The 26,940-nt window shown below is 38.6% G+C and overlaps 1 protein-coding gene across 2 annotated transcripts in view; it reads right to left on the reverse strand.

Moving 5' to 3' along the window:
* Positions 1–20,967, reverse strand: part of BLOC1S5 (biogenesis of lysosomal organelles complex 1 subunit 5) — a 45,749-nt gene extending 24,782 nt beyond the window's left edge. The window contains exons 1-3 of one of the 2 annotated variants that reach the window (XM_008058699.1): positions 20,824–20,967; positions 16,923–17,005; positions 3,210–3,339 (exon numbers count right to left, since the gene is read on the reverse strand). In XM_008058699.1, the coding sequence (XP_008056890.1) occupies positions 3,210–3,339; positions 16,923–17,005; positions 20,824–20,935 (325 nt within the window). In that variant the 5' untranslated portion in view covers positions 20,936–20,967. The remainder of the gene's footprint in view (positions 1–3,209; positions 3,340–16,922; positions 17,006–20,823) is intronic. The other variant, XM_021712677.1, reaches the window with a different exon arrangement.
* Between the last annotated feature and the right edge of the window lie 5,973 nt (positions 20,968–26,940).

Consider the following 26,940-nt stretch of genomic DNA (forward strand, 5'->3'; position numbering starts at 1 on the left):
CAACAGGTGTGTACCACCAGGCCTTGCTAAGTTATTTGTTTGCCCTTTTTTTTTTTTTTGAGTTGGAGTCTCACTCTGTCACCTAGACTGGAGTGCAGTGGCACGCTCTCAGCCCCTGCAGCCTCAACCTGCTGGGCTCCGGCGATCCTTCCTCCTCCACTTTCTAAGTACCTGGAACAACAGGCGTGTGCTACCACACCCAGCTAATTTTTTTGATTTATTGTAGAGATGAGGTCTTGCCAAGTTGCCCGGGTGGGTCTCAAACCCGTGGGCTCAGGCAATCCACTCGCCTTGGCTTCTCAAAGTGCTAGGATTACAGACTGAGCCACCAAGCCCGGCCTGCCTTGCTAAGTTAAAAAAAAAAAACTTTAAAAAACTTTTTGTAGTGATGAGGATCTCGCTACATTGCCCAGGCTGGTCTCAAACTCCTGGCTTCAAGTGATCCACCTCCCAAAGTGCTGGGATTACAGGCATGGGCCACTGTGTCCTTTAGGTAGTTATTTAGTGTGATTTTTGAGCTTCATTTTCTTTTAAGAGTTTATTTTCTTTTTTCTTTTTTTCTTATGACTTAATAAAATATATATCCTCTTATTTTAAAATAATATGAAAGCAAAATCATTGCTCTTAAAAAGAGATAAAGAGACAAGGAGGGGGAGAATATTCTGCTATGGCTATGCTGGTTTATTTGAATAAGGAAGAACCTAGAGGCTATCTGTCCTTACTCTCTAAAATCAAGGACTGGGTCCTTGATACTAAGGCAAGATCTCCTGACCTCAAACTCAGTGAAATTTACAAGTCTATAAAACAATTATTAAATGGAATTATGAAGTAGAACACCACTGGTGTCTTAGGATGAGAAAAATATAATGGCTGTATCTTGATGACAAGTTACTTTATGGGTTGTTATGTTTTTACATACCCTCATAGAGTTCTCCTTGTCATACTATTTGTGGTTTTTAAGATCAGGGGAGTTTTGGTTCTAAAGTCTTGCTCAACGAATTTCAGGACACTTTCCGGTATGGGTGGATGTGCAGTCAAAAGCAGAAACAGTTCCAAGCTGGAGATTCTATACTCGGTCTCCACTCAGACATTTCCAGGTGTCCCCAACTTCCTGCCCTACAGTCTGTTAGTTTTGTGCACATGTAAGATCAATGTGTAAGGCCCACAACTGTAGAGTTCTGAGAGGCACAGCTGAGTGACTTCCAGTGCAGTCTCAAACATGTATATGAAAAGACAATTGTGGTGGTTCTACTAACAGGCACACGACAAAACCCAGCCATTACTATTCTCGTAATGCACTACTTAGACCAGAATATATTCTACATATAAACTTGCTTGCATGACTTTATACAATTCCCTGATCAATTAGTAGTGAAAATAAACAAGTCAACACATGATTTAAAATGTCAAGTTTTTAAACATGAAATTTGTCAGGAAAGACATCTGGGCCCAAGCTAATTTTCAAAACTATGTCAGTTTTAAAGGCAGATAATTATCTCCATTATACCTGTGACACTCAGCATAATAGGTACCAAAAATACTTGTGTGGGAGCTTACTAGAGAAGCTTTTCTTGTATCTAGCAGGAAAACTGCTCCAAAAGTCATTGTCTAGTTTCTAAAGTTGATAATAAGACCTAAAGTATTCCACAGAAGTTAGAACCTTATTACTAACTTCACATTTTGTGTGCTTTAATTCTGCCTTTCAAGAAAATATATTTATAGTCTGGATTCCCAATTACCAGTAATATTTTCCTATTTTACTGGGAAGACTATGTTTAAGAAGCTAGTCCTCACATCAGAAATAACTTTAGCCCAAGAATATAAAAAGTCTAAATGACTATTCATAGCTTTTCACCAAGTTCTACACAATTTACTTTTATATAATCATAGTGTATAAAAGGAAAGTTATAAGCATGTATCAAATGTATACATAAGCATTCTCATTGAAAATAATTGGAGTTTTCCTTTTAGAATAATATCCAGAACTTTTGACCAGGTTAAGAATGTGACACTTTGAACAAATAAGGGCATATTTGCAGTAAAATGCAAAAGCCTAAAGTAAATTAGACTTTCTGCTGTTCCACTCAAAGAAATCAAATGTGATCCTTGGGAACCTACCCTTTCCAATCTCCTTTTAACATTAGAGTACACAAGACTATACACTTGGACTTGAACACAAAGACTTATTTAATTCAATTATTAATGGAGGTCACTCTGCTGCTTTTCTTCACTGACCGTTCTATTACAGATCAGTTTTGGTTTTTTTCCCCCCAGAAATATATGTTCTTATTTTGAGCTCCAGTAATTCATCATTATTCACCAATATTGGACAAGTCGAATATTGTCAATACAGATTTGAGAAGAAGCCTTGATTTTCTTACATACTTTTAACTTTAAAATCAGTTACTAATAAAATTTTTATGTTATGGCTTGGTATTAAAGAATATTAATATATATTCCTTTTGACCAGCTATCTCTCCACATTAAAATATTTTGCTTAACAAAAAAAATGTTTTAAAATGCAAACATTTATGAGAGGATTATTCTCCCCCCCAAAAAGCTAAAAACTCTAGTATCCTATTTGAAAAAGAAGATTTATTTCATACCTTCCTAATTCCTGCGCATCATTAATCTTTCTTATAGATTAAAAAACATTTTTTTAAAGTAAAAAATGTTTAGACTTTCTCATATACTAAAAAGATTATCTTGTGTACCACAAATCATCTCACTTTGGAGATTAATATTCTTTTTTTTTTTGAGTCAGTCTCGCTCTGTCACCCAGGCTGAAGTGCAGTGGTACAATCATAGCTCACCGCAGCCTCAACCTTCTGGGCTCAGGCAATCCTTCCACGTCAGCCTCCTGAGTAGCAGGGACTACAGGCATGCACCACCACACCTAATTATTTTTTTTTCTGATTTTTTTTGTAGAGATGAGGTCTTACTATGTTACCCAGGCTGATCTCAAACTCCTGGGCTCAAACAATTCTCCTGCCACTGCGAAAGTGTGGGATGATAGATGTGAGCCACCGTGTACACCCTAATACCCAACATCAGTGGCAACACACATTAACCATTAGACAACCACCTTCTCTGTGACTAGGCTTTCCTCTCATATGTCCAGGATAATAATTCTCCCTCTTCACCTCCCACCATAATGCTAAACATTCATTTGAAATGAAAAACACTATTTAAAAAAATATACGGCTTACATCTCTGGAGAACTTGGCTTAAGTTGTCCTGCATTGTTTCTCTGCATTTGGGAAGAGTATGTTCATTTGTTTCATGGATCACATTCTTCAAATTTTCAAGAACTCTCATTTCTCGAAGACCACGTTTTTCCTATTAAAAGAAAGTAAATGGCTAATACATAGTGTGTCTTAAATCTTAGTAATTTACTTTCTAAGATTTCCACCCAGGTTTTGGTTGTTATTACTTATTATTGAAAATTTGTACAGCCTTCTTCTAATTACATGGCAATAAATGCCTCACGACCTAGAGGCATTTTTAGAATTATGAAATGCCCCAAAAGTTGCAATATGAGTAATATTTTTATAGCAATGTTTAAAAGTAGTCAAGAGAAATACTAAAAGAACAAGAAAAATGTCCCAGATTGGCAAATATTTCATTAGAAAGAGATTAAATACGCTTGATCTGCTTTTAAATTTAATTTTGTCATCCTTATTTCATATAGCTTCTATTATCATATATTTTCCACCTGATTTCTTTCTTGTTTTCTCAAAATAAGAATGGGCAGTGAAAGTAATGATATGCAGATACCTTCCTACATGCAGAAAAGAATTAACACTGAAGGCCTGAGACTGCCATCCTTAGAAAGTTCTGCTTGCAAGGATGCACCAGGCTGGGGACTGGAATCTTAACTAGTAAATAGTTCCTTACACTGGTATAACACTTTCTGTAAAGTATAAAAGTGGTTCACTGTGCCTAAATGACTTGTACGAAGAGTGTGATTAATGCTGAACACATCTTTCCTTCTGAAAGCCTGGAAGATAGATATATGCTAGGCAGAGAATGTCTATTTGACCAGCCCCCAGCCCCCAATAAAAACCCTGGACTCTCAGGTTCAGATAAGTTTCCCTGAAAGATGACACCTTACATTTGTTGTCACTGCTTGCTGCTGGGGGAATTAAATGAATCCTGAGTAACATCACTGGGAGAGGACTTTTGGAAGCTTCTACCAGGTTTCCTTCAGACTTCTCTCCAGAATGGTGTTTCATCAATAGTAATGTTTTGTGCCATTCTTATATGGCCAGTTTTTTCCTTTGCTGATTTTGCTCCATATTCTTTTGCCATAATAATGTTTAGCTACAAGTGCAACCGTTTGCTGAGTTCTTCTAGTGAATCACTGAAACTAGGGATGATCTTAGGAAACCCCAACATGGCTCCCCTCCAGAAAGTAGAGTTTAACTAACCTCTCAGCCCAACTTGAGGGTGAGCTAGACTTAGTGGCTTGCTTACAAATAAAGAATAGGGAAAGGGGGAAATATCAACATTACAGTGGAGAAACCTAGCAAATGCTACCTCAAGTTCAAATCATCAGTGGTGTCGTGTTGACATGTACACCACTGATGTAATGTGACGAGAAGGGTACTTCACCTCTGTAGAATTCATCCCTGATACCCATATTCTCAGTCTAGTCATGAGAAAAACAACAGATAAACTTAGATTGAGGGACACTCTACAAGCTACCAAGCTAGTACTCAAGATTGTAAAGGTCATGAAAAACAAGGAAGACTGAGAAACTGTCACAGACCAAAGAAGACTAGGGAAACAAGATAAATGCAGTACCCTGGATTAGATCCTGCAGTAGAAAGAGGACTATAATGGAAAAACTAGTGAAATCCAAATTAAGTCTGATTTTCATTACCAGTAATATGCCAATGTCAGTTTCTAAGTGTTTACAAATGTGGCATGGCAATATAAGACACTAATAATGGAAGAAATTGGCACAGTGACTCAGCCTATAATCCCAGCACTTTGGGAGGCTGAGGTGAGAGGACTGTCTGAGCCCGAGGGTTCAAGACCAGCCTGGGCAATATGGTAAGGCCTCGTCTCTACACTAAATCACAAAAACTAGCCGGGTGTGGTGGCGTGTGTCTGTAGATACAACTATTTGGAAGGCTGAGGTGGAAGGATTGCTTGAGCCCAGCAGGTTGAGGCTGAAGTGGTCGTGAGCGTGCCACTGCACTCCAGCCTGGGAGGTAAAGTGAGACTCCAACTCAAAAAAAGAAACAAAAAAGAAGAAGAAATCAGGTGAGGGGTATATGGAAACTGTAATATCTGCAATTTTTCTACAAACTTAAAATTACTACAAAACAAGAAGTTTACCAAAAAAAAGTGGTAAACTTGATTATAAGAAAATAAGTTAGTTATGTTATTGGGATTTTTGTTTTGTTTTGAGCCATTTTTATGTGACCAGTTTCTTAGTTTTTATAATTTTTCCACAATAAAAAAATAAAAACACACAAATGTTGAGAGAATAATATATTGAACCCTCACGCAGTCATCACCAATCTTCAACAATTCTCAACTCATGACCAATTTTGTTCCCTCTATAATGCTCCATACATCCCCCCCAGATTTTTGAAGCAAGCACTAGATAGTATATCATTTCAACTGTAAATATTTCAACACATATGTTTTAAAGAAACTTAAGACTCCTCTTAAAAAAAAAACCACCTGTCTCTCTCACACACTCACACAAAGCCAATAATCATTCTTAATATCATTAAATATCAAGGTATTCACATTCTCTCATAAGCCCTATAAATGTTCTTTTTTGTACCCTAGTTTGTTTGAACCAAAATCTAAATAAGGTTTATACATTGCAATTGGTTAATATGTTTCTTAAGATCTTTTTAATCAACAGATTTCTGGCCGATCACTTTTTTTTCCCTTACAATTTGTTGGAAAAAAAAATGAGTCATTTGTTCTGCACAGTTTCCCACAGTCTGTTTTCTGCTGAATGAATCCCCATGGTGTAATTTAACATACTTCTTTGTCTCTTCTTTTTCCTATGAATTAGTCATTAAAACTAAAGGCTTGATCAAATTCAGGGGTTTTGTTTTTTGTTTGCCAGAATTTTTCAGAGGTGCATTGTGTACTCTCATCAGGATCTTGATAGCATTTTGTCTTCACTGATTAGCAGGGATACTCTATGAAGAGAAACCACCTCTCATCAACCACTTGGTTACTCTGAGGAATATTCACATACAAAAAGGCAAAATAAAACACTTTATTATTTCTCCCAATAATCAAACTCATATCCAAGACTACAGATTTTTAATGAGTCTCCCTTTGTCTGATCTATTTCTTTTCAGTTCTAAACACCAGCTTACTCATCTGTTTTATCATTGATTCAATCAAATAGGAATATCAATACTGGTGTCAACAAAAATATCAATGATTACTGAAAATAATTTAAGATTTTTTTAAACTTTTTGTTTTGAAGGTATATTTCACCAGAAATGTACAGTCAAATCACTGTGTTTTACAGTTACTTGGAACAATTTTCCTCTGAGTAGCAATGTCACCATCCAGAAACACAGGTTTTCTTCTTTAAATTTTATTTGAATTTTAGGAATTGCACTTTAAATTGCAATTTAAATTTTCATTTAAATTATGTAAAATATTTACAAAACTACATCTGTAAAACAAAATATATTCAAAGAAATCTAGCTTTTATTGCTATTTTTTCCACTGCTTTCTCTTCAGGTAATTATTTTAACAATTCATCTGACCAGTGTTTCAAGTACAAGGATATACATACACACGCATATATAAGCATATACATGTGTATGTGTGTATACAAATATATATATACAAGTGTTATACAAGCATATCTTGCTTGACTGTGCTTTGCAGATATTGTTATTTATAAATTAAAGCTTTTTAAAAAAGCTATTGTACTATTTTTTATTTCTTAGACATGGGGGTTACCCAACCTGGTCTCGAACTCCTGGACTCAAGCAATCCTCTTGCCTCAACTTCCCAAGTGCTGTGCTAGGGGCATGTGACACCACACCCAGTTAAACTTCTTTTTTAAAATGACCCATTTTTCTTTTTCTTGAGTTGGAGTCTCACTCTGTTGCCCAGGCTGGAGTGCAGTGACATGCTCATGGCTACCCCAGCATCAACCTGCTGGGCACCAGTGATCCTTCCGCCTCAGCCTTTCAAGTAGTTGGAACTACAGGTGTGTGCTACCGTGCGTGGCTAATTTTTTATTTTAGCAGAGACAAGGTCTGGCCAAGTTGCCTGCACCGGTCTTGAACCCACCCACAGGCTCAGGCAATCCACTTGTCTGGGCCTCCCAAAGTGCTGGGATTACAGGCTGAGCCACCAAGCCCGGCCTTATAGCAAGAAAAGATGGGCTAAGACATCCCTAATGAAGGGAAGTGGGAAACGTTTTCTATTACATATCTATTTGTAATGCCATCTTCACACTCAGGAGGGTTACAGAGCACACCCCTGCTTTCACAGGAGCTCTATGAAATCAGATTGTACTGTGCCACGTTCTCCAGCAGGCCATTACCACAGGCCAGTCACACAAATGGAAGATTTCCTTAAAAGTCTTCCAGAATTGTACTGCAGGGAATCCACTGTACCTTTCTATTCTTGCTTTCTCTTTCTCAAAGAAACAAAGTCTGAGAGGTGAGTTTCCATAGGCAGTGTTATTAGAAGGGATTTTTTTTTTTTTTTTAATATGCAGGGCTCTCTCTCGAACAACATAGGATAAAGCTCCAACTATTTTGTCAGGGATCTTGTCAGCTTCTATGTCAAGAGCAGCAGTTAGGGATACTGGTCATACCACCTATGTCATGGTTGCTGGCCTCTGTGGAAATGTCTTGAATTTTACTCATGTATTCATCAGTCGGCTCACAATCAGTTTGAGTCTCCTTGGTTTACTTTCTTTCTCCAAAGTCATAACAGTATTGTAACTGTGCTGTATGATAAGACACCGGGGAATACAAGTCTTCAGTCAAATGTGGTAGGCAATGGTGACTGTGGCACCAGAAAGCCAGGATACTCACTGAATGTCAATGAATATGAAACACAGATTCCCATTTCTGAAATCTAGGCTTGATCTTATGAACTGATTTCTAGTGTTGAGGAGTGTATCAAAGGGTCTCACACCTGTCCCAGGAACATAGAGATGATTATAGACGGAATTCTGGTTCCATGGACCTCGGAAAGGTTACAGGGCCACAGTCTGCATATAACAGAGTGAGGCTGTCCATCAAATGTACCTTGTGTTTCGAAGAGGAGTTCATTATCTAGGCTACTCTTGGAGGACTCCCAAGACAGGGTCTTTTATTTTATTTTATTTTTTAACAAAGTGAAGGTTTGTGGTAGCCCCGTGTCAAGTAAGTCTATCAGTGCCACTTTTCCAACCGTATATGCTTGCTTTGTGTCTCTGTGACATTTTGTAACTCAGTATTTCAAGCTTTCCATTATGATCTGTAACCTTTGAGGTTACTACTGTAATTATTTTGGGGCACCACAAACCACACTCACATAGCATGGTGAACTTAATCTATAATGCTGTGTGTTCTGACTGCTCCACAGACTGGCGATTCTCATATTTCTTTCCTTTGTCCTCTCTATTCCCTGAGACACAGCAATATTGAAATTAGGCCAGTTAATAACACTACAATGGCCTATAAGTATTCAAGTGAAAGGAAGAATCTCTTATCTCTTATCTCTTACTTTAAATTAAAAGCTAGAAATGAATAAGCTTCACGAAGAAGCCATGTCAAAGCCAAAACAGAACAAAAGCTAGGCCTCTTGTACCAGTTAGCCAAGTTGGAAATGCAAAAGAAAAGTTCCTGAAGGAAATTAAAAGAGCTGCTCCAGTGAACACATGAATGATAAGAAAGCAAAACAGCCTTATTGCTGAGACTTATTGCTGATATGGAGAAAGTTTGAGGGGTCTGGATAGAAGACCAAACCCACCAAAATATTCCTGTAAGCCAAAGCTTGATCCAGAGGCTAATTCTATAAAGGCTAAAAGAGGTGAGGAAGCTGAAGAAGAAAAGTTGGAAGCTAGCAGAGGACGGTTCATGAAGTTTAAGGAAAGAAGCCATCTCCATAACATAAAAGTACAAAGTGAAGCAGCAAGTGCTGACGGAGAAGCTGCAGCAAGTTATCCAGATCTAGCTGAGATCCCTGATGAAGGTGGCTATACAACAGATTTTCAGTGTAGATGAAACAGACTTCCATTGGAAGAAGATGCCATCTAGGACTTTCATGGAAAGGAAAAGTCAATGCCTAGCTTCAAAGGACAGCCTGATTCTTTTGTCAGAAGCTAATGCAGCTGGTGACTTTAAGCTGAAGCCAATACTTATTTACTATTCTGAAAATCCTAAAGCCCTTAAGAATATGCTAAATCTACTTTGCCTGTGCTCTATAAATGGAACAACAAAGCCTAGATGACAGCACATCTGTTAACAGCATGGTTTGCTGAATACTTTAAGTCCAGTGTTAAGACCTGCTCAGAAAAAAAATATTCTTTTCAAAATATTATTGCTCAATGACAATGCACCTGGTAAACAAGAGCTCTGATGGAGATGCTTAAGAGATTAATGTTGTTTTCATGCTTGTTAACCTTTGTAAAATCACAAGGAGTAATTCTGATTTTCAAGTCTTATTATTTAAGAAATACATTTTGTTAGACTCTAACTGCCATAGATAGGGATTCCTCTGATGGATCTGGGCAAAGTAAATTGAAAGGATACACCATTCTAGATGCCATTAAGAATCTTTGTGATTCATGGGAGAAAGTCAAAATATCAAGATTAATAGGAGTTTGAAACAAATGAATTCCAAACCTCATGGATGACTTTGAGGGCTTCAGTATTTTAGTGGAGGAAGCCACAGCCGATATGATGTGAAAATAGCAAGAGAATTAGAATTAGAAGTGGAGTCTAAAGATGTGACTGAATTACTATAACCTTATGATAAAACTGGAATGAATGAGGAGTTGCTTTTTAATAAATGAGCAAAGAATGTAGTTTCTTGAGATGGAACTGATTTCTGGGGAAGATGCAGTGAACATTGCTGAAATGGCAACAAAACATTTAGAATATTACATAAACTTATTGATAAAGCAGTGGCAGAGTTTGAGAGGATTCAGTCTAATTTGGAAAAAGTCCTATCGTGCTATCAAACAGCATCGCATGCTACAGAGTAAACTTTTGTGAAAAGAAGAGTCAATTGATGTGGCATACTTCACTGCTGTCTTATTTTTTTTTGAGTTGGAGTCTCACTCCGTCGCCTAGACTGGAGTGCAGTGGCCGCTCCTGGCCACCGCAGCCTCGACCCGCTGGGCTCCGGCAATTCTTCCACCTCAGCCTTCCAAGTAGCTGGAACTACAGGCGCGCGCTACCACGCCCAGCTAATTTTTTTGATTTTTATTGTAGAGGTGAGGTCTCGCCAAGTTGCCCAGGCGGGTCTCGAACCCGCGGACTCAGGCAATCCACTCACCTCAGCCTCCCAAAGCGCGGGATTACAGGCTGAGCCACCGAGCCCGGCTATTGCTGTCTTATTTTAAGATATCGTCACAGCCATCCCAATCCTCAGCAAACACCACTCTGGCCAGTCAGCAAACATCAACATTGAGGCAAGACCTTCCACCATCGAAAGATTATAAGTCACTGAAAGCACAAATAATCATTAGTAGCTTTTAGGTATAAAGTATCTTTAAATTAAGGTATGTACATATTTTAAACATAATATTACTGTACACATCGACTACTACAGTATAGTATAAATACAACTTTTACATATACTGTGAAACCAAAAAATTTATATAATTTGTTTTATTGCAGTAGTCTGGAACTGAACCCACAATATCTCCAAAGTATACCTGTATATTGTATATACGTTTTACACTTCTTTCTTAAAAAGAAACATGGTATCAAACTTCTCTTATTTCACTTCATCAATCAAATTCATAAAAACACACATAATATATATAACCTTTCTCTATACGGTCTTTGTTCTCTTTTAGGTATATTGTACAGTATTTAGAGAAGTTGGTCTTTTGTTCTCAAGGTTGTGTTTATACTAAATCAGGCTGGGTATCCCTAATCCACAAATCCAAAATCTGAAACTTCTTGAGTGCCAACATGACACACAAAGGAAAAGCTCATTGGAACATTTCAGATTCAGATTTTCAGGTTATGGATGCTCAGTCTGTATTTTACATAATACTCCTGTATTACACTTCTACTTTTTTGCTATTGTCTATTGGCTCTGAACTATAAGCAACATTAATACTAGGTGATAATCCTTTCTTTCCCTAGTTTTCCCCTCTTTCTCATGATCTAATGTGAAATAGTATCCTTTTACTTCCAGTTAATATTTATAAGGCAACCCGTGAGGATAGCCTGTTTTTCATACATCCTCCCCATCTCCTTCTGTATTCTGATAGTTATACCATATCTTCACTGTCAGAACACAGAGCCACTCCAGGTTATGCTGTCTACCTTACAGCCATGTTTTAGTCTCAGTTCTGTAAGAAAATAAATGTATTTAATGCTTTCCAACTATTGTTAGGTAGAAATCTCTCCAATCATTCTGGTTGGCTGAAATCCATTCTGTTGTATAATATATTCCTCAAGAAAGGCTCACTTGAACAATACACCCAGAGTCCTTGCATGACCCTAATAGCATGTCTGTGGTTCCTATACCTGGGGGTCAGTTTGGATAGGCATAAAATCCCTGGCTGTTATTCTACCCTCTTGTGACACAAGAGTGATAAACCTTTATCAACCATACTTTCTTCCCCTTATAGACTCAGTCATTTTGTCTGAATGCCACGAGGATTTTTTTTTTTCTATGAAGTCTAACACTGAAAACTGTCTCAGTGTTGTCTGTTCAGGGTTAATTTTCCCTGAATGCAGTGTGCCCTTCAATATAATTTCAGTAGTACCTTCATTTCAGGAAAATTTTCTTGAATTGTAGTTTTTACACTTATATTTTACATTTGTTCTATTACATTGTTCTGGTTTTCTTCTCTAGGGATTTATTATCACACATATTTCAGTTTTCACTTCAATTTCACTTAAGGATTATCCATTTGTTCATTTACTCATGTTCCTTCTGGTTTAGCTTTCACTTCCAAAATAATATTGAAATTCCCTTTTCCTGAATTCTTTCACTGTACCTTTTAGTTTTTGTTTTTATTTTATCCAATCATTTCTGAATTTTTCTAATTCTGACTTACATTGTTCTATTTTTGCTTCTATAATTTTCTTATGCTACCTAAGCTCATTGCAAAATATTATGGTATAGTTTTTACTTTTTTGTGGTCATATCTTTCTTACTTTATATCCTTGAGGCATTATTCTGTTCTTTATCCTCTAATAAATTTGTATGGGATTTGACTGCTGTTCAATTTTTTTTTTAAAAAAGTAGGATTTATTGAGAAGACAGAAAAGCTCCCACAGTGGGAGGGGACCCAAGGGGGTTGCCTGACTCTTGTACAATTTTAAGTGAAATTAGTTTTCTAATACTTTTAAAAGGGAGGGGGCATCAGAACAGTCTTTCTAATTTCAAAATTTTAAACTCTCTTTTTTGCTGTTTCATGAAGTAGTTTCTCAAGGTTTCTCTACAGTGCACAGTATTAGCCTGGAAAGGTGTTTCGGTTTGTGAGTATCAAGCCCCCAGACTTCAGCACTTTCCAAAAGCCCCCAAGCATTCACTTGTTAAGATGGAGCCTAAGAAGTCCCCTCTCAGTTTCTGCTGATGTTCTCCAAATGGTCCATTGCTATAGTTTGAATGCATCCCCCAAACTCGTGTTGGAAACATAATCCCCAAGGCAACAGTGCCAGGAGGTGGGGCCTGACAGGTGATTAGGCCACGAGGGCCCTGCCCTCAAGGATGGATCAAATGCCACTACTGTGAGAGTGGGCTCCTTACAAACATTAGCTCAGCCCCTTTTGCACTCCACGCTCCTCTTCTCTTGCTTTCGGCCTTCCATCATGGGTAACACAGTAAACAGGCCCTTGCCAGAGGCAGCCCTTGATCTTAGACTTCCCAGCTTCCAGAACTATAAGCCAAATAAATTTCTGTTCATTATAAACTAGTTTCAGAAGTTCTATTATAGCATCACAAACCAGACTGAGACACCCATCAGGCGTCCCAAATGTGCTTGATGGGAATTTTGAAGTTTTCTAGCACTCAAGGCTTTCACAAGTCCCTCTGCAGTCTCTCCTCATCCTCTGGAAGCTCTGATACCACAGGAGCCTTTTGTCATTGGTCATTTGGTATTTTGGGGGATACCGTATCAGTTGGTTTTACTATAGATGTTGCTTGGCTTTACTATCCTAGTTGCTCTGTTTTTTTAGACAGATACAAGAAGAGAAAAACAAAACATAAAGCTATGCCATGGAAGCAACCACCTTCTTCATATGGCATTATAATTTAGAAGAATCAAGAGCAGGGTAAAATATTTAATTCCTCTGGTAGACTAATTTATTAACATGCAAAAAAAGGTCTCTCAATTCACAGACGAAGACAACTAGGAAAAGAGAGGGGAGCTCTGCAGCTCTGTTCAGAGGGTAGATTCTTATTCTGGGGCCTATAGATAGGCTTTGGGGTGCCAGGTTCCCCTTGAAATTGTAGTCAAATTGAATACATATGTCTTCCATTCATTTTTCTGGGGGGAAAAATATCAAAAGAGTGAAGAACCACTTATTTAAAGGGTTATTTTTGTAGCAGGCAAATTAGTCATTATACCTCTCTAATAGCCCAACAATTAATTTAAACAACAAACAGACCCTGTGACCATGTTACACAAGATAGGCTGTTAGAAACCGTCTTTTTCCTCAAACTTACCATCTTGTATACACTTGTTTTTATGCTGACATTTTTAACTGGGAAGTACTATTGACACCTATTACCAAAGAAAGAACACAGTCTAACTTTTATTTATAGATGTATATTGTTTCTGGGGTGAAAATTCTCCTAACAAAGTTCAGCACCAATAAAGTCTGGTTTCTGATGTATAACACTAAATAAAATTATATATCTGGTTAATTTCTCTTGATTTGCATTTGTTAACAAGTACTCATGTCATGTGCTTAAAACAGTGACTGAAAAAAAAACAGTGACTGGCACTAAGTACTTAAAGTATTAGCAAATAATATTATAATTATATGTTAATATAATAATATTAACCATTATAAAAAATACTGTTGACTATACTTACTATAAATATTTATACTAAAGATGTACTTTGAAAGTATTACAGAGGAAATGAGAGACTGATATAATAATTTAAATTTTTCTTTCAATCACAAAACTGGCCAGTCCAACAAGATTTAAAATCATACTGTGTATACATACATTTATCCCATACTATATTAGACAGATATTGTAATAATGTTTTATCCTGATATTTAATAATCAGACAGTTTCTCTAATAATCTAACTGAAAAGGAGAGATCAGGATGTCAAGCAAAAATCTAGTTTGTGCTACCATTTAAGGAATTTTCTCTTGATCAGCTGAAGCATTGGAATTGGAATCATTAACATAATCCCTCACAAGTCCTGTAATTACTGCACTTATTGAACACCTTTTTTGGTCTTTAATTTTAACCAACATTTCTTCCATTTTCTCTAACATCTATTTTTCTTTCTCAGTCCAAACATCACTCCTTCTATGAAAATTTTCCTCAGAGCTCTGTTAGGAGTTGTTTCTGGAGTTGCCTCCTCCTCTGAACTTTCAAGTACTCTCTGCTTATTTCAGCATATAATTACATCTTCATGACTCTGTTAATATGACTTTGTTCTCCCTAGATTGTAAACTTCCTAGAGTTAGAGATTGCTTCTTACTTATTTTTACATATCTGGTGTGACATTACTTCTGCCTCCATTCTCTTTTTTCTTGCTATCCACACCCACATTTTATTTGGAGAGATAATGGGCCTGTAATAGTGACTGCTACCTCTTTCCCACCTGCCTTTCTTTTTGCTATGTGAATCACAGATGCGGAGGCTGGAGCTCCCAAAGCAACCTTATAGGCATAAAGATAAGGGCAGCATCACAGGGAGACAGAAGGCAAAGTTGGAAGAAAAAGTTGACAGTAGAGCCACCATACTAAACTTAGGCTATTTAAATCTGAACTCCAGGTATTGTGATAAAAAAATAAGTATTCATTATAGCCACTATTTTGTAGACACTAGTAACTAAATACATTGTTTACTGATATACCTACCTATCCCAATAACTAGTCAATAAAGCACTGAATGAAGTTTGCTAAAAAATAAATAAATAAACTTATACAGGACTATATACTCTATAAGCACTTCATAAATATTTGTTGACTAACATGAGTCTTGGCTCTGCTCCACATGAGAAAGGCCATGACATCTCCTCTATAGCTAGAAAGATAGTGGCACAGAGGACAACGCGTTTACCTAGTGATGCAACTACTTTAATACTCACGGGAAGTATTCCGCCTGAAATGGGAGGCCCTTTTGAATGCCTGTTCTTAATGTTCATTGGACTTGGGGGGAAAGTTTATATAAAGTAGGGAGAAAGACAGTCAACTGTCCTTAAATACTAACGAGAAAAAAAAAAAGCTTCAAATAGCCTAAATGTACTTCAATAATTTACGCAATGCTGCCACCATGTGGCACTTATTCCCTTCTTTTACAAATAAAAGTGTCTAAAGAAAAAGGTCACTGTTGCCAGATATTAAATCTTTTAAATATATCAACAACTTTGGTTTTAAATACCAGTCAGTTTTTCTTAAAGTGAACTACTTCTAAATGGTACAGAAAAAGTGAAACTTCCAGGAGGGGCTGACAGCGCTGCTTCCTCGCTTATCACTGTCCAGCTGTGCCACGCTGGCAAAGACAACTTTTATTAAATATGGAAAAGAATTGTAAACAATGCAGATATACATTCACAGTTAAAGTCTCTCAAATGCCTTCATCTTTTTCCTTCTAACTTGAAGGGAAATGTTCAAGCCCGATGTACAGCTGAGCCCGACGTATAGGGGTCTCTGGGCTACACAAAACGCCTGGGAAGACCAACTAGAAGGACCATTGTGTGAAAAAACCGGATCAAGTACTTTCCAAGAAAAACAATCAAGCTTAACTGACAAAATATGCTTGAGCCCTTCAGAGACCATTCTTCAATGACAAAGACCAGTCTTCAAGGCAATGTGAGACTGTCTGGCTTCATGAGGGGTGGGCTGGTGTCCGTCTTATTCACCAGTATATCATTAGTTCCTGACATTATGCCTCACACAAAGTGCTCAACACATTTTGTTTGACTTTGTAAAAGAAGCTTGCACCTATCATACCCAGTGTAAAAATCTAGAAGATTTGGTCACTGAATGTGGGCCCTGAATGTGAATTGGTGAGGGAATAGCCAAGGATAATTCTCAAGTTTTCTTGAGTGGGTACTGCTGCCTCAACTGAGAAAAAAATATACAGAAAATGAGCCTGGAAAACTCAGACCTATCAAGATGTAAATCTCTTTTTTTCACTATATTTCATTTTATAGACTACAAAACTAAGATTGTCAGGCATTGAATACTCTAGAGTAGACACCAGAACATAAACCCAAATCTCCTGTTTATTCTTACACATATCCCATTAAAAACAAGTATTTTTAAGCTGAGCACAGTGGCATACATCTGTAATCCTAGCTACTCTGGAGGACTGCTTGAGCCTAGGCGTTCAAGACCAGCATGGGAAACATAGCAAGACCTTGCCTATCAAAAAGAAAAAAAAAAAGCAAGCATTTTTACCACTTCATAATCTTTACTTTGTATATTTTATGAACACGTGAACTGAAACCAGGTTTTAAAACTAAGAAATTTTCCTTTTGTATATTAACACAATAATAATTAGGGAAGCATTTTTATAAAATAAATTTTAAATACTCACTTCAAATTCTTTTACAAAGTAACGAGTTTCACCTTGAATAACTGGTCTGTGATCCAAAAGCCTTGAGTGAATTTCTCCAAGATCTATAAAGATAAAATGAAATTCCAGGTTAATCCATGCTAAATGGCATAATCTCTAGCTTGTTTTACTCTTCCCCTCCCCACCAATAGATGAAGGTTAAAATCCAGTTTAGATTATGGATTAAGAGGAAATCTGATCCACAACCAGTGGGTGTATAAATGGGTACAACTACTTCCCCCTCTCCCCACAGGTTGTCAGTCTCCAGACCTTGGGCTCAAGATATCTTCCTGCCTCAGCCTCCTGAAGTGCCAGTATTACAGGCATGAGCTACTGCACTCAGGTAATACAACGATTTCTGAGAACAATTTGGCAATATCTAATAAAACTGAAGTCATGTATACCTATTCAATTTCATGCCTAGGTATGAAACCTAGAAAAACCTGCACAAATAAATAAGGTATTAAATTACAAATGCTTACTAAAACATAGGTGTAATATCAAAAGAAAAAAGGAAACACTTTAAACATAACTTATACAGTGAAATACTAAAAGTCAGCAAGTAAAAATGATAAATGAGATACATTTATCAACATGGATAAATCCCACAAATATAATGTTAAACAAAAAGGAAGTTTTAGGAGGATTAAATCCATTTACATAAACTTTAAAACTATGCAAAATGATAATTCTTTTTGTGACACACACAGAAGCAATAAAAGTATAAAGAAATGCAATAGAATGATAAACACCAAACACTAAGATGGGGTTACCTTCAGAGAGGAGTGAGGGCAACGAATGCAATTAGAGCAAGGCACACCATTGGGGTTTTAATGATTTATACCATTGGGGTGGTGAGTGTTCATTCAAGTCTCTATTTCTTCATAAGGCTGGAAAAGTTATAACTTTTTAAAAAGTTCTGAATTTTAACTGCTTTGGTGAGTCAGTCTATTAATTCTTCTTAGTAACAAATATGCTGTTTAAAATGGAAATCTCAAAATTCCTGAAGAAATTAAATCTCCAAGTAAGAATATGTATTATTCATCTTTATTCATTGATAATCTGTTCCCTAATTTTTTATTTTTGCAGACATGCAATGGGACAAATTTCAACTCTCTATTCTAGTGAATATTATCAAGACACATCTTGCAAAGTATGGTAAGTAAAAAATAAATAAATAAAAGCACTATATATAATTGCTTTATACATCCAGTATATATAAAGCACTCCTAAAACTCAACAACAAAAAAAACTTGAGTAAAAAATGAGCAAAGGGGCCAAGTATGCCGACTCAAGCCTGTAATCCCACCGCTTTGGGAGGTCTGGGCAGGAGGATCCTGTGAGGCTAGGATTTCAAGACCAGCCTGAGCAATATAGTAAGACTTCCGTCTCCACAAAAAAATGTTTTGAAAGTAGTATGGGCCAAGAGCAGTGGCTCAAGCCTGTAATCCCAGCACTTTGGGAGGTCAAGACGAGAGGACTGCCTGAGCCCGCGTGTTCAAGATCAGACAGGACAACATGGTGCGACCTCATCTCTACAATAAATAAAAAAAATTAGCTGGGCATGGTAGTGTGTGCCTGTAGTTCCGGCTACTTGGAAGACAGAGGCGGAAGGATCTCCGGAGCCCAGCAGGTTGACGAAGGGGTGGCTGTGAGCCTGCCACTGCACTCCAGCCTGGGTGACAGAGTGAGAAGCCAACTCAAAAAAAAAAAAAAAAAAAGTAGCGTGGCAGGATTGCAGATGCCTGTAGTCCCAGCTACTCAGGAGGCTGAGACAAGAGGATTGCCTGACTCCAGGAGTTTGAGGTTACAGTGAGCTATGATGGTGACACTGCACTCCAGCTGGGCAACAGAGTGAAACTCAGTCTCTGGGGGGAAAAAAAAGCGCAAAGGACTTGAATAGACATTACTCTAAAGAAGATATACAAATGACCAATAAGCATATGGAAAGATGCTTAATATCACTAAACATTAGGGAAATGCAAATCAAAATCAAAGACACAATCTCATGCAAATTAAAATCATGCAAATTAAAATCAAAGACACAATCTCATGCAAATCAGGATGACTATTACCAAAGAAAGAAAATAACAAGTGTTGGTGCAGATGTAGAGAAATGGAACCTTATTGCACTTTTAATGTGGGAAAATAAAATGATGTAGTTGATACAAAAAACGGTATGGTAGTTTCTCAAAAAATTAAAAATAGAATTACCATACGATCCAGCAATCCCACTTCTGGGTATATACCCCAAAAGAACTGAAAGCAGGGACTTGAAAATATATTTGTACACCCAAGTTCATAGCAGCATTATTAACAAAGGCTAAAACATGAAAGCAATCCAAGTGCCCATCAAAAGATGAATAAACAAAATGTGGTATATCCATATAATGGATTATTCAGTTTTAAAAAGAACAATTATGCCATAAAAAATGCAATGTCTTCTGCAGCAAATTGGATGGAATTGGAGAACATCCTCCTAAGCAAACTAATGCAGCCAGGAAACTAGACACCGCATGGTCTCACTTCTAAGTGAAAGCTAAGCTAAGGATCTGCAAAGACACAGAGAATGGTATAATGGATATAGGAAACTCCCAAAGTGGAAAGTGGGAAGGGGTGGAGGGATAAAAAAATCACAATGTGCACAAGTGGGGAGGTGGGTACACTCAAAGTTCAGATCTTTTTGCCACTATATAATGCATCCATGTAACCAAAAACTATTTGTAACCCCTAAAGCTATTGAAATAAATGAGAAAGAATACCCACAAAAATTCTGACACATGCTACAACACAGGTGCACACAGAATATTATGGTAAGTGAAAAAAGTCGTTCACAAAAGAATAAATAATGTGTGACTCCATTTATATAAAGTACCTAGAGTAGTCAAATTCAGAGACAGAAGTGGGATGGTGGTTGCCTGGGGGAGGAGGAAATGGGAGTTAATATTTAATGGATACAGAATTTCAGTTTTGTAAGAGGAAAAGAGTTCTTATGTAAAGCCACAGAACTGTACAGCTTAAAAGTTAAGATGACAAATTTTATGTTGATTTTACAATTAACAATTAAATTACAGACAACCTGAAATATGAAGTCTAAAAACAGCCACAGTCAACTATGATTAGGTAAAAATGAAATATACAGCAACCAAAGGATAACGTCTTGGTTGTGCTGAGATTCTGGTATCGTATAAAGGTTTCACACTGAGGGTGGTTAAGACCAAAGTTAAGACCAAAGTTAAAAGAATATGGCGATGAGAAAGTGCAGTATCTAACTGGCAAAGACCCCAGAGGAAACAGGGTTGTTGTGAGATTTGGGAATCAAACCTAATGAGGTTGTAATAATCTAGGTTGCAACCTGCTCCCAGCTCAAAGCACACAGGACCAATGAACACGTCTACACGTGCATGGCGCTTTCCTGAGTTTTAAGGCGCTTTCATAAAGTGTCTCATTGACTCCTCGCACTACCTAAAAGCAGAAGGGGCTGGAAGAGCTGGTAAAATGAAGGAACCTGTCACACGACTCTCAAGCGACTGCCTCCCGATTGCTAAGCCCTTTGCATGACAGGTCGGTCGCGAGACTGTCCAAAGAAGCTCTGCCCAGGTGTCCTAGGCTTGGGAGGATCAGGAGGCGGGCCTGACGGCTCCGGCTGCGGAAGACAAAAGCACGGAAACGAGAGGAGCTGGGTCGGCTGCTTGCTACTGGGAAACATGTGGCGCGGGGAAGTAGGCGGGGACCGACCACGACTCCCCCACCCCGCACAAAGGCGCGCGCGCAGGCCGGGAGCGGAGAGTCGGCCCGGGGCGCGGCCCGGGTCAGAGAGTGCCGCCGGGAAGGTGGGGCTGCGGTGCGATCCACCGGGGATGCTAGCCCTGCCACTCCGTACCCTTGATAATGAGGTGCGCAGAGCACGCGGTCCCCAGCGAGTCCCTCTTCTTGTTGCCGCCGCTCAGGGCGGCCTCACAACCCGCAGGGGTCTCTGTCGCGCCGCCACTCATCCCGACCAGTTCCGCCCACCTGAGGCCCCGTTGCGCCTGCGCAAATCTGGGTCGCCCTCTTTCAAGGCACCCCGCCCCGAGTTTTTGCGTCATCACAAGGCGTCGGAGAAGTTGACTCTACCCTGAGGGTGGTTCCCGAAAGGCGCCTGTAGCGTAACAAGGGGTGTGAATCAGCAGAAGCCAGTGCCGCCATGTTGGATTAGGGCAGATGCTGTCGGAATTGAAAGACGACTGAAAAACCAAAATTGTTATTCCTTCTAAACCTGCTAGAACTCACTGTGGCTGGGGGAGGGGGTAGTGTGCAGTCATGGAATATTACTAACAGTAGTAGTATAAATATATTATATTATTAGCTGCCACCGATGTTTTATAAAGCATTTTGACGTGCATTGCCCCAATTGGTCATTATAGCAACTCTGGTTAGTTTTATTTCTTTCTAAGAATTGAAACAACAGGGTTAAATAAATTGCCAAAATTACTTATCAGACTGACTCGTGCCCTCCGAAAGACAAAAAACATCTGTTCTGACGTTTGTATTTACAAAATGTCAACCATTTGCTATGTGGGCTAGGATAAAATATATGTAATTATGGAAGGGACCGGTTTGTTTGGAGAAGTCATGAAGAGACAGGGTTGGCCATGTAGCTAAATGCTGCCGTGTGATAAATTTCATAACGTTCATCTTGTGCTCTTTTTTAAAAAAGCATACTTTATTTTTTTCTGAGTCGGAGTTTCACTCTGTCTCCCAGGCTGGAGCCACCGCAGCCTCGACCTGCTGGGTTCAGACGATCCTTTCGCCTCAGCCTTCCAAGTAGCTGGAACTACAGGCACGCGCCACCATGCCCGGCTAATCTTTTTTTCCTTTTTTTTTTTTAAATTGTAGAGACGAGGTCTGAGGACAAACATTTCCCTCCTCCGGGGAAGCCTTTTCTGACCCTCTCACCCCTAGGTGTCCCACATGTGTGTTCCACCTCCCTCCATCCTATCATTTACAGGTCCTTTATAGTAAATGTTAGTTCATATTCCTTCTTCAGCACTAGCCTGTGCAATCCTTGAGAATAAGGACTGTTAAGGAAGACAGGAGGGAAAAAGGGAGAGAGTAGTTATGATCCTTAGAATGACTGGATGAAGATAGATGCAGGAGCCACTGCGGAGTTGCACATCATTTTTTGAAAAGCAAGAAGACTTGTTGAGAATACAAGATGACTAGACATGGTGATTCACACCTATAATCCCAGCACTTTGGGAGGCTGGAAGGTGAGAGGATTGCCTGAGCCCACGGGTTCAAGACCAGCCTAGGCAACTTGGCAAGACCTCATCTCCACAATAAATTAAAAAATTAGCCAGGCATGGTGGCGTGTGCCTATAGTTCCAGCTACTTGGAAGCTTGAGGTGGAAGGATCACCTGAGTCCAACAGGTCAAGGTTGTGATGGTCATGAGCTTGCTACTGCACTCAGCCTAGGCGACAGTGAGACTCTGACTCAAAAACCAAACAAATAAATGCTATTGCAAACCACATAGTATATATCTCTTCAACCTCTCTATCATTTTCAGATGATGAAACTGAGAGTCAGAGAATGTGGTAGAATCTGCAAATACGGTTGCAATGATTCCTCCCATTCCTGTACAATGAAAATTGAGAGATGAAGTATGTTTTCCCTTCCCTTGATTTTGGCTGGCTTAGTGCCTTGCTTTGACCAATGGAGCATGGCTACTATTCTACTTTTGGGCCTTAAAAAACCTGACAACTGCTTTTGCTCTATTGCCAGGAAGTTCTGACTATTCTGCTGGAGAAAGGCCATTATATGGAGAAGCACTAGAAGATGAGACAACACATGCACAGAAAGGCTGAATATGCGAGAACTGAGGCGCGCTAGCAGTCAGCACCTAGGCTCCGCACATATGAGGGAAACCCTCCTGGATCTTTCAGCCCAGTCATTGGCCAGTTGAACTCCGTCACATGAACGACATGTGGAGCCAGTGCTGCCACATGGAGCCAGAAACTGCCAAATCAACCCACAGTAATATGAAAAATAATAAAAGCCTTTGCTGTTTTAACGCACTGTGTTTGTGTGTGTGTGTGTTTAAATTATGCCCATCACTCAGAGAAAGGATATTAGATGGTTTACAATGATCCATATGCTTCAACAAGATGGACTCATAATTGGTGAACAGAAGAGCCATGGTCAGAGCCCTGGTTATTTGACTCAATGCTGGTGCATTCCAATATGGTAGACCCCACTTAACTGTGAGGGATGTAGTCCAAGACCCTGGTGGATGCCTGAAACCTCAGACAGTATCAAACCCTATATATACTATATTTCTTCCAATACATACATAAATGCTATGATAAAGTTTAATTTACACAGTAGGTGCAGTAAGAGCTTAATAATAATAAAATAGAACAATTTTAACAATTTACTGTAATATGTTATATGAATGTGGTCAGTCTCTCAAAATATCCTTCTATACTTCCAATAACTGAAACTCTAGACAGTGAAACCTCAGATAAGGGCAAACTACTATATAGCAAAGCCAATCAGCTAGTGAGGGTCATGTGGTTTTTGGTCAAAAACTGCTGAACACTCAGGACAGTGCAGGCAGGTGCACTTCTAAATCACCCATCATAAAATGGGCAAACGCCTCGAAAGAATCTCCAAAAAAAATTCACTGAAGTAGAACGCAGCCTCTCACAACGCTAACAGATGCACTGACGCTGATGGGCTCCTAAAACAGCTACCTAGCAGAGGAATCCTGTATTAGAGGCCGGCCCTCCAAAAAAGAATTCTGTGGGGGTTTTTTTTGCCCCCTCCCCCCATACACAAGTACTTTTATGCTTCTAAGAAATGATCTCTATATGAGATCATTTTTTGGAGAATCAATATCAGACACAAATATAACCACAGAATCTTTAAGGGAGTTTTCCAATTATTGTGCTTTGTGAGAGTCAAGACACCCAAATCATGGAGATATTGTCAATTTGGTAGAAGTTCTGACTTTGAGGAAAATTATTTGCAGTATTAAATCTTGTGAAAACTAGAACATAAAAATGAGTACTTAATTACATGTATATCGAGAATCAAATCAAAATTCATTCCTTAGTAGAAGCCTATCAAGGATAAGCAGTTTTGGCACACAGACACCCTAAATTTATTTTGTTTTCTATCAAATCCACACCATGAGATTTCCTCAGGAACATTTCTATTGGCATTACTTCTTATCTCCTTTTGTCTAACCTGTTTTTGAGAGGGTTAAAAAAAACTAAAAATGCAAAAACTGGTGAAAGTAAGGGAGGAAAAAATATTTCGCAGTCTTTTGGGGTAAGATACTAATTACTACACATTAATCTCATAAGGTTTTGGCTTTTGGCTTACAGCAGACTGGGCATGGAAGTCAGTTTGGTGTGAATTAGCATGCTGTGGATTAGCATCATCGATCTTCTAGCTGGCAGCAACGATATAGTCTGATCCTGAATCTTCCTGTACTGAATCTTCCTAGCATCCCCTAGAGATGCTTCTGGTGTAACTACATCATGTGGAGAACACAGAGAGCTTTACTGTGAGAGCTACTGCAGGAGAAAGTACTCCTGTGACAGAGCGAATGCATTGGAATGCAGATACCTCTATTATCACATGGTTACATGCTGAGAAAATTGGACTCACCTGAGCAAAAAAAGATGAAAGCATGAGATCTTGTATGCATGCAGGTAGCTCTATGTCTGACTGTCAACTAAGCTTTGGACAGATGGAGTACACTGATTCTCATAGTGTGGTCACCTCACCAACAGCATTACAATTACTTGGGGAGGTGTTAGAATTCTCAGGTCTCACCCCAGAACTTCTTAGTCAGAAACTTAAATTGGAGCCCAGAAATCTGTTTTAAGAAGCCCAGGTGACTCCTATGTATGCTGAAGTCTGAGAACCATCACTTTAGCACAGTGTCTATTACCCATTTCCCCAGCATCCAGTAACAAGAGCCGACTATGGAGTTCTTTTATCCAAGTGACAGGGCTCAAGTCAAGTGGTGAAAACAGTCAGAAACTGGAAATCTCGTGAGGCCAGTCTGAGTGAAACCTCTCTAAGGGCCTTTAAGATGAGGTATGTGTGTATTGCAGGTCAGGAAAAATAGGGCAATGGAGGAAGGATAACTTACAACACATGAACAGACTAGTACATGGACTGCATCAAAGAAGCTTTGAAATTTGTAATCAGGTGGTTGGAAGTTTCTCATCTTGGTCAAAGCAAGCCTGCGGTCTTATTGTTTAGAGCTATGCCTTGTCAAATTAGTTGTATGGCTACTGTATTTCAAGCTTAACTTGGACAGACAGGCCTGCCAGGCACAAATTTCTCAAGCAGAAGATGTTAGGGAGAATAAAAATTATCCACTGCAAGACTGCGAGGACAGATGACACTCAGCAGGAGTGGCAAGCCAAATCTGCAGGATCTATAATACAATTGGCTAGCCCTAGGGACCTGTCCTCTTTGAAGTGGAAGAGACAGCACGAATGAGCCATCAAATTAACTCATTGGGCTGGAAAAGATGCAATGCTTTCATTCCCCCCACAAAGAAACAAAAGTTTAAAAGATTAAAATATTCCCAAAGGAATCATGATAATGAAAGCAGAAATCCTTGAGACATAATAGCAAAAATGGCCAACCTTTTCAATTCTCCTGAATCCCTGTCTCCCTTCTTTTGGCCTCTCTCCCTTAAGTGAAAGATGAGTTTTGCTAAATTAGGTAGCAGTTGGAATTAGTTTTATTCGCCAGTAGTATTGGGAATAAAGGCAGAGCCTGCAGGAATGTGGGCGCCAGCAACAAGTAATCATTATTGCAAAATCAAATTCCCTATCTCATCTCTGATAGCCTATATGTAACCCTAGAGCTGGGCTTCACAGTGTTATAAATCCAGCATACAAGACATGGAGCAGTGGGATATGGAGCCCCTTGAGTATCTAAAAGCACTGCCCAGCAAGAGAGATATATGACGCTAACTTTCTCCCCATCGTTTTTGCAATAAAATTCACCCAGTGCTCCAGGAAGAGTTAGGAATGTAATTCAACTTCAATAAATCAAGACTAAAATTAAAATGGCCAGATATGTAGCAGCCTGCTCAGGTGTATGGAGAATTTGAAATTTAGTGCCCTGGTAATAGGCAGCAGCAGATTATCTAATTATGGGGAGAAAGAAGAAATATTGCTCTCTGAGGTAAAAAGCTAAATGCTCTAATCCATTAAACTACCACATCTCTGCCAAAGATAGATTAATATTAAAGTTCATGGAACATCTTTTTTTTTTTTTTGAATGAATGAAGTCAATGTTAGGGAAAAAAATGAAAAAGCTCTAGTTCACAGTAATTCTAATTTGACAACATGTCAAAAAGTTGTATATTTTATCTTTTGGTGTGATGTACCTGCTTTATTATAATAGAGTTCTAGTCTTTCCTAACAATGTATCTCCTTGAATTTTTATCAGCATATCTTGCTATTCTGGACAAACTTTCAACTGGGCTCTCATGAATTATATATGCTTTTAAAGGGGCACTAAGAATATGATGCATTGGCAGGGGTGATCATCCCATTCATTCTACTCCTACCTTCCTGCCTTCATCCTTGTGGGAAACGTAATATGCTTATTACTGACTATGGTTAACCATGGCCTCAGGAATAATCGAGAGGAATCAATGGAAGACCAAGGATCAGCAGGGAGTAAACATGAGAATTCCCATATACCTGCTAAAAAATCTTAAGGAATACTCTTGTTGCTAAACTGGATGGGGGTGGGTTATTTAATGGGCAAGTCAGGTCATAAATGAATGATGTCATTCTTGAAGTTATGCCACCTTTTCTACCATATTGTGACAGGAGCCACTTGGAAAGAGATTTACAACCACAGAATTCCATAAAAATACTTCCTAATATCTTGGATGCTTGGGTATTAACTGTGCCTACAGACAAATGTCCTTTTGACATTATTCCCAGTTCTATAATTTCTACTTGTTTTAGCAC

This window comes from Carlito syrichta, unplaced genomic scaffold (assembly GCF_000164805.1).
Source record: "Carlito syrichta isolate Samal-C Ts95f unplaced genomic scaffold, Tarsius_syrichta-2.0.1 Scaffold303602, whole genome shotgun sequence".
Classification (NCBI taxonomy): domain Eukaryota; kingdom Metazoa; phylum Chordata; class Mammalia; order Primates; family Tarsiidae; genus Carlito; species Carlito syrichta.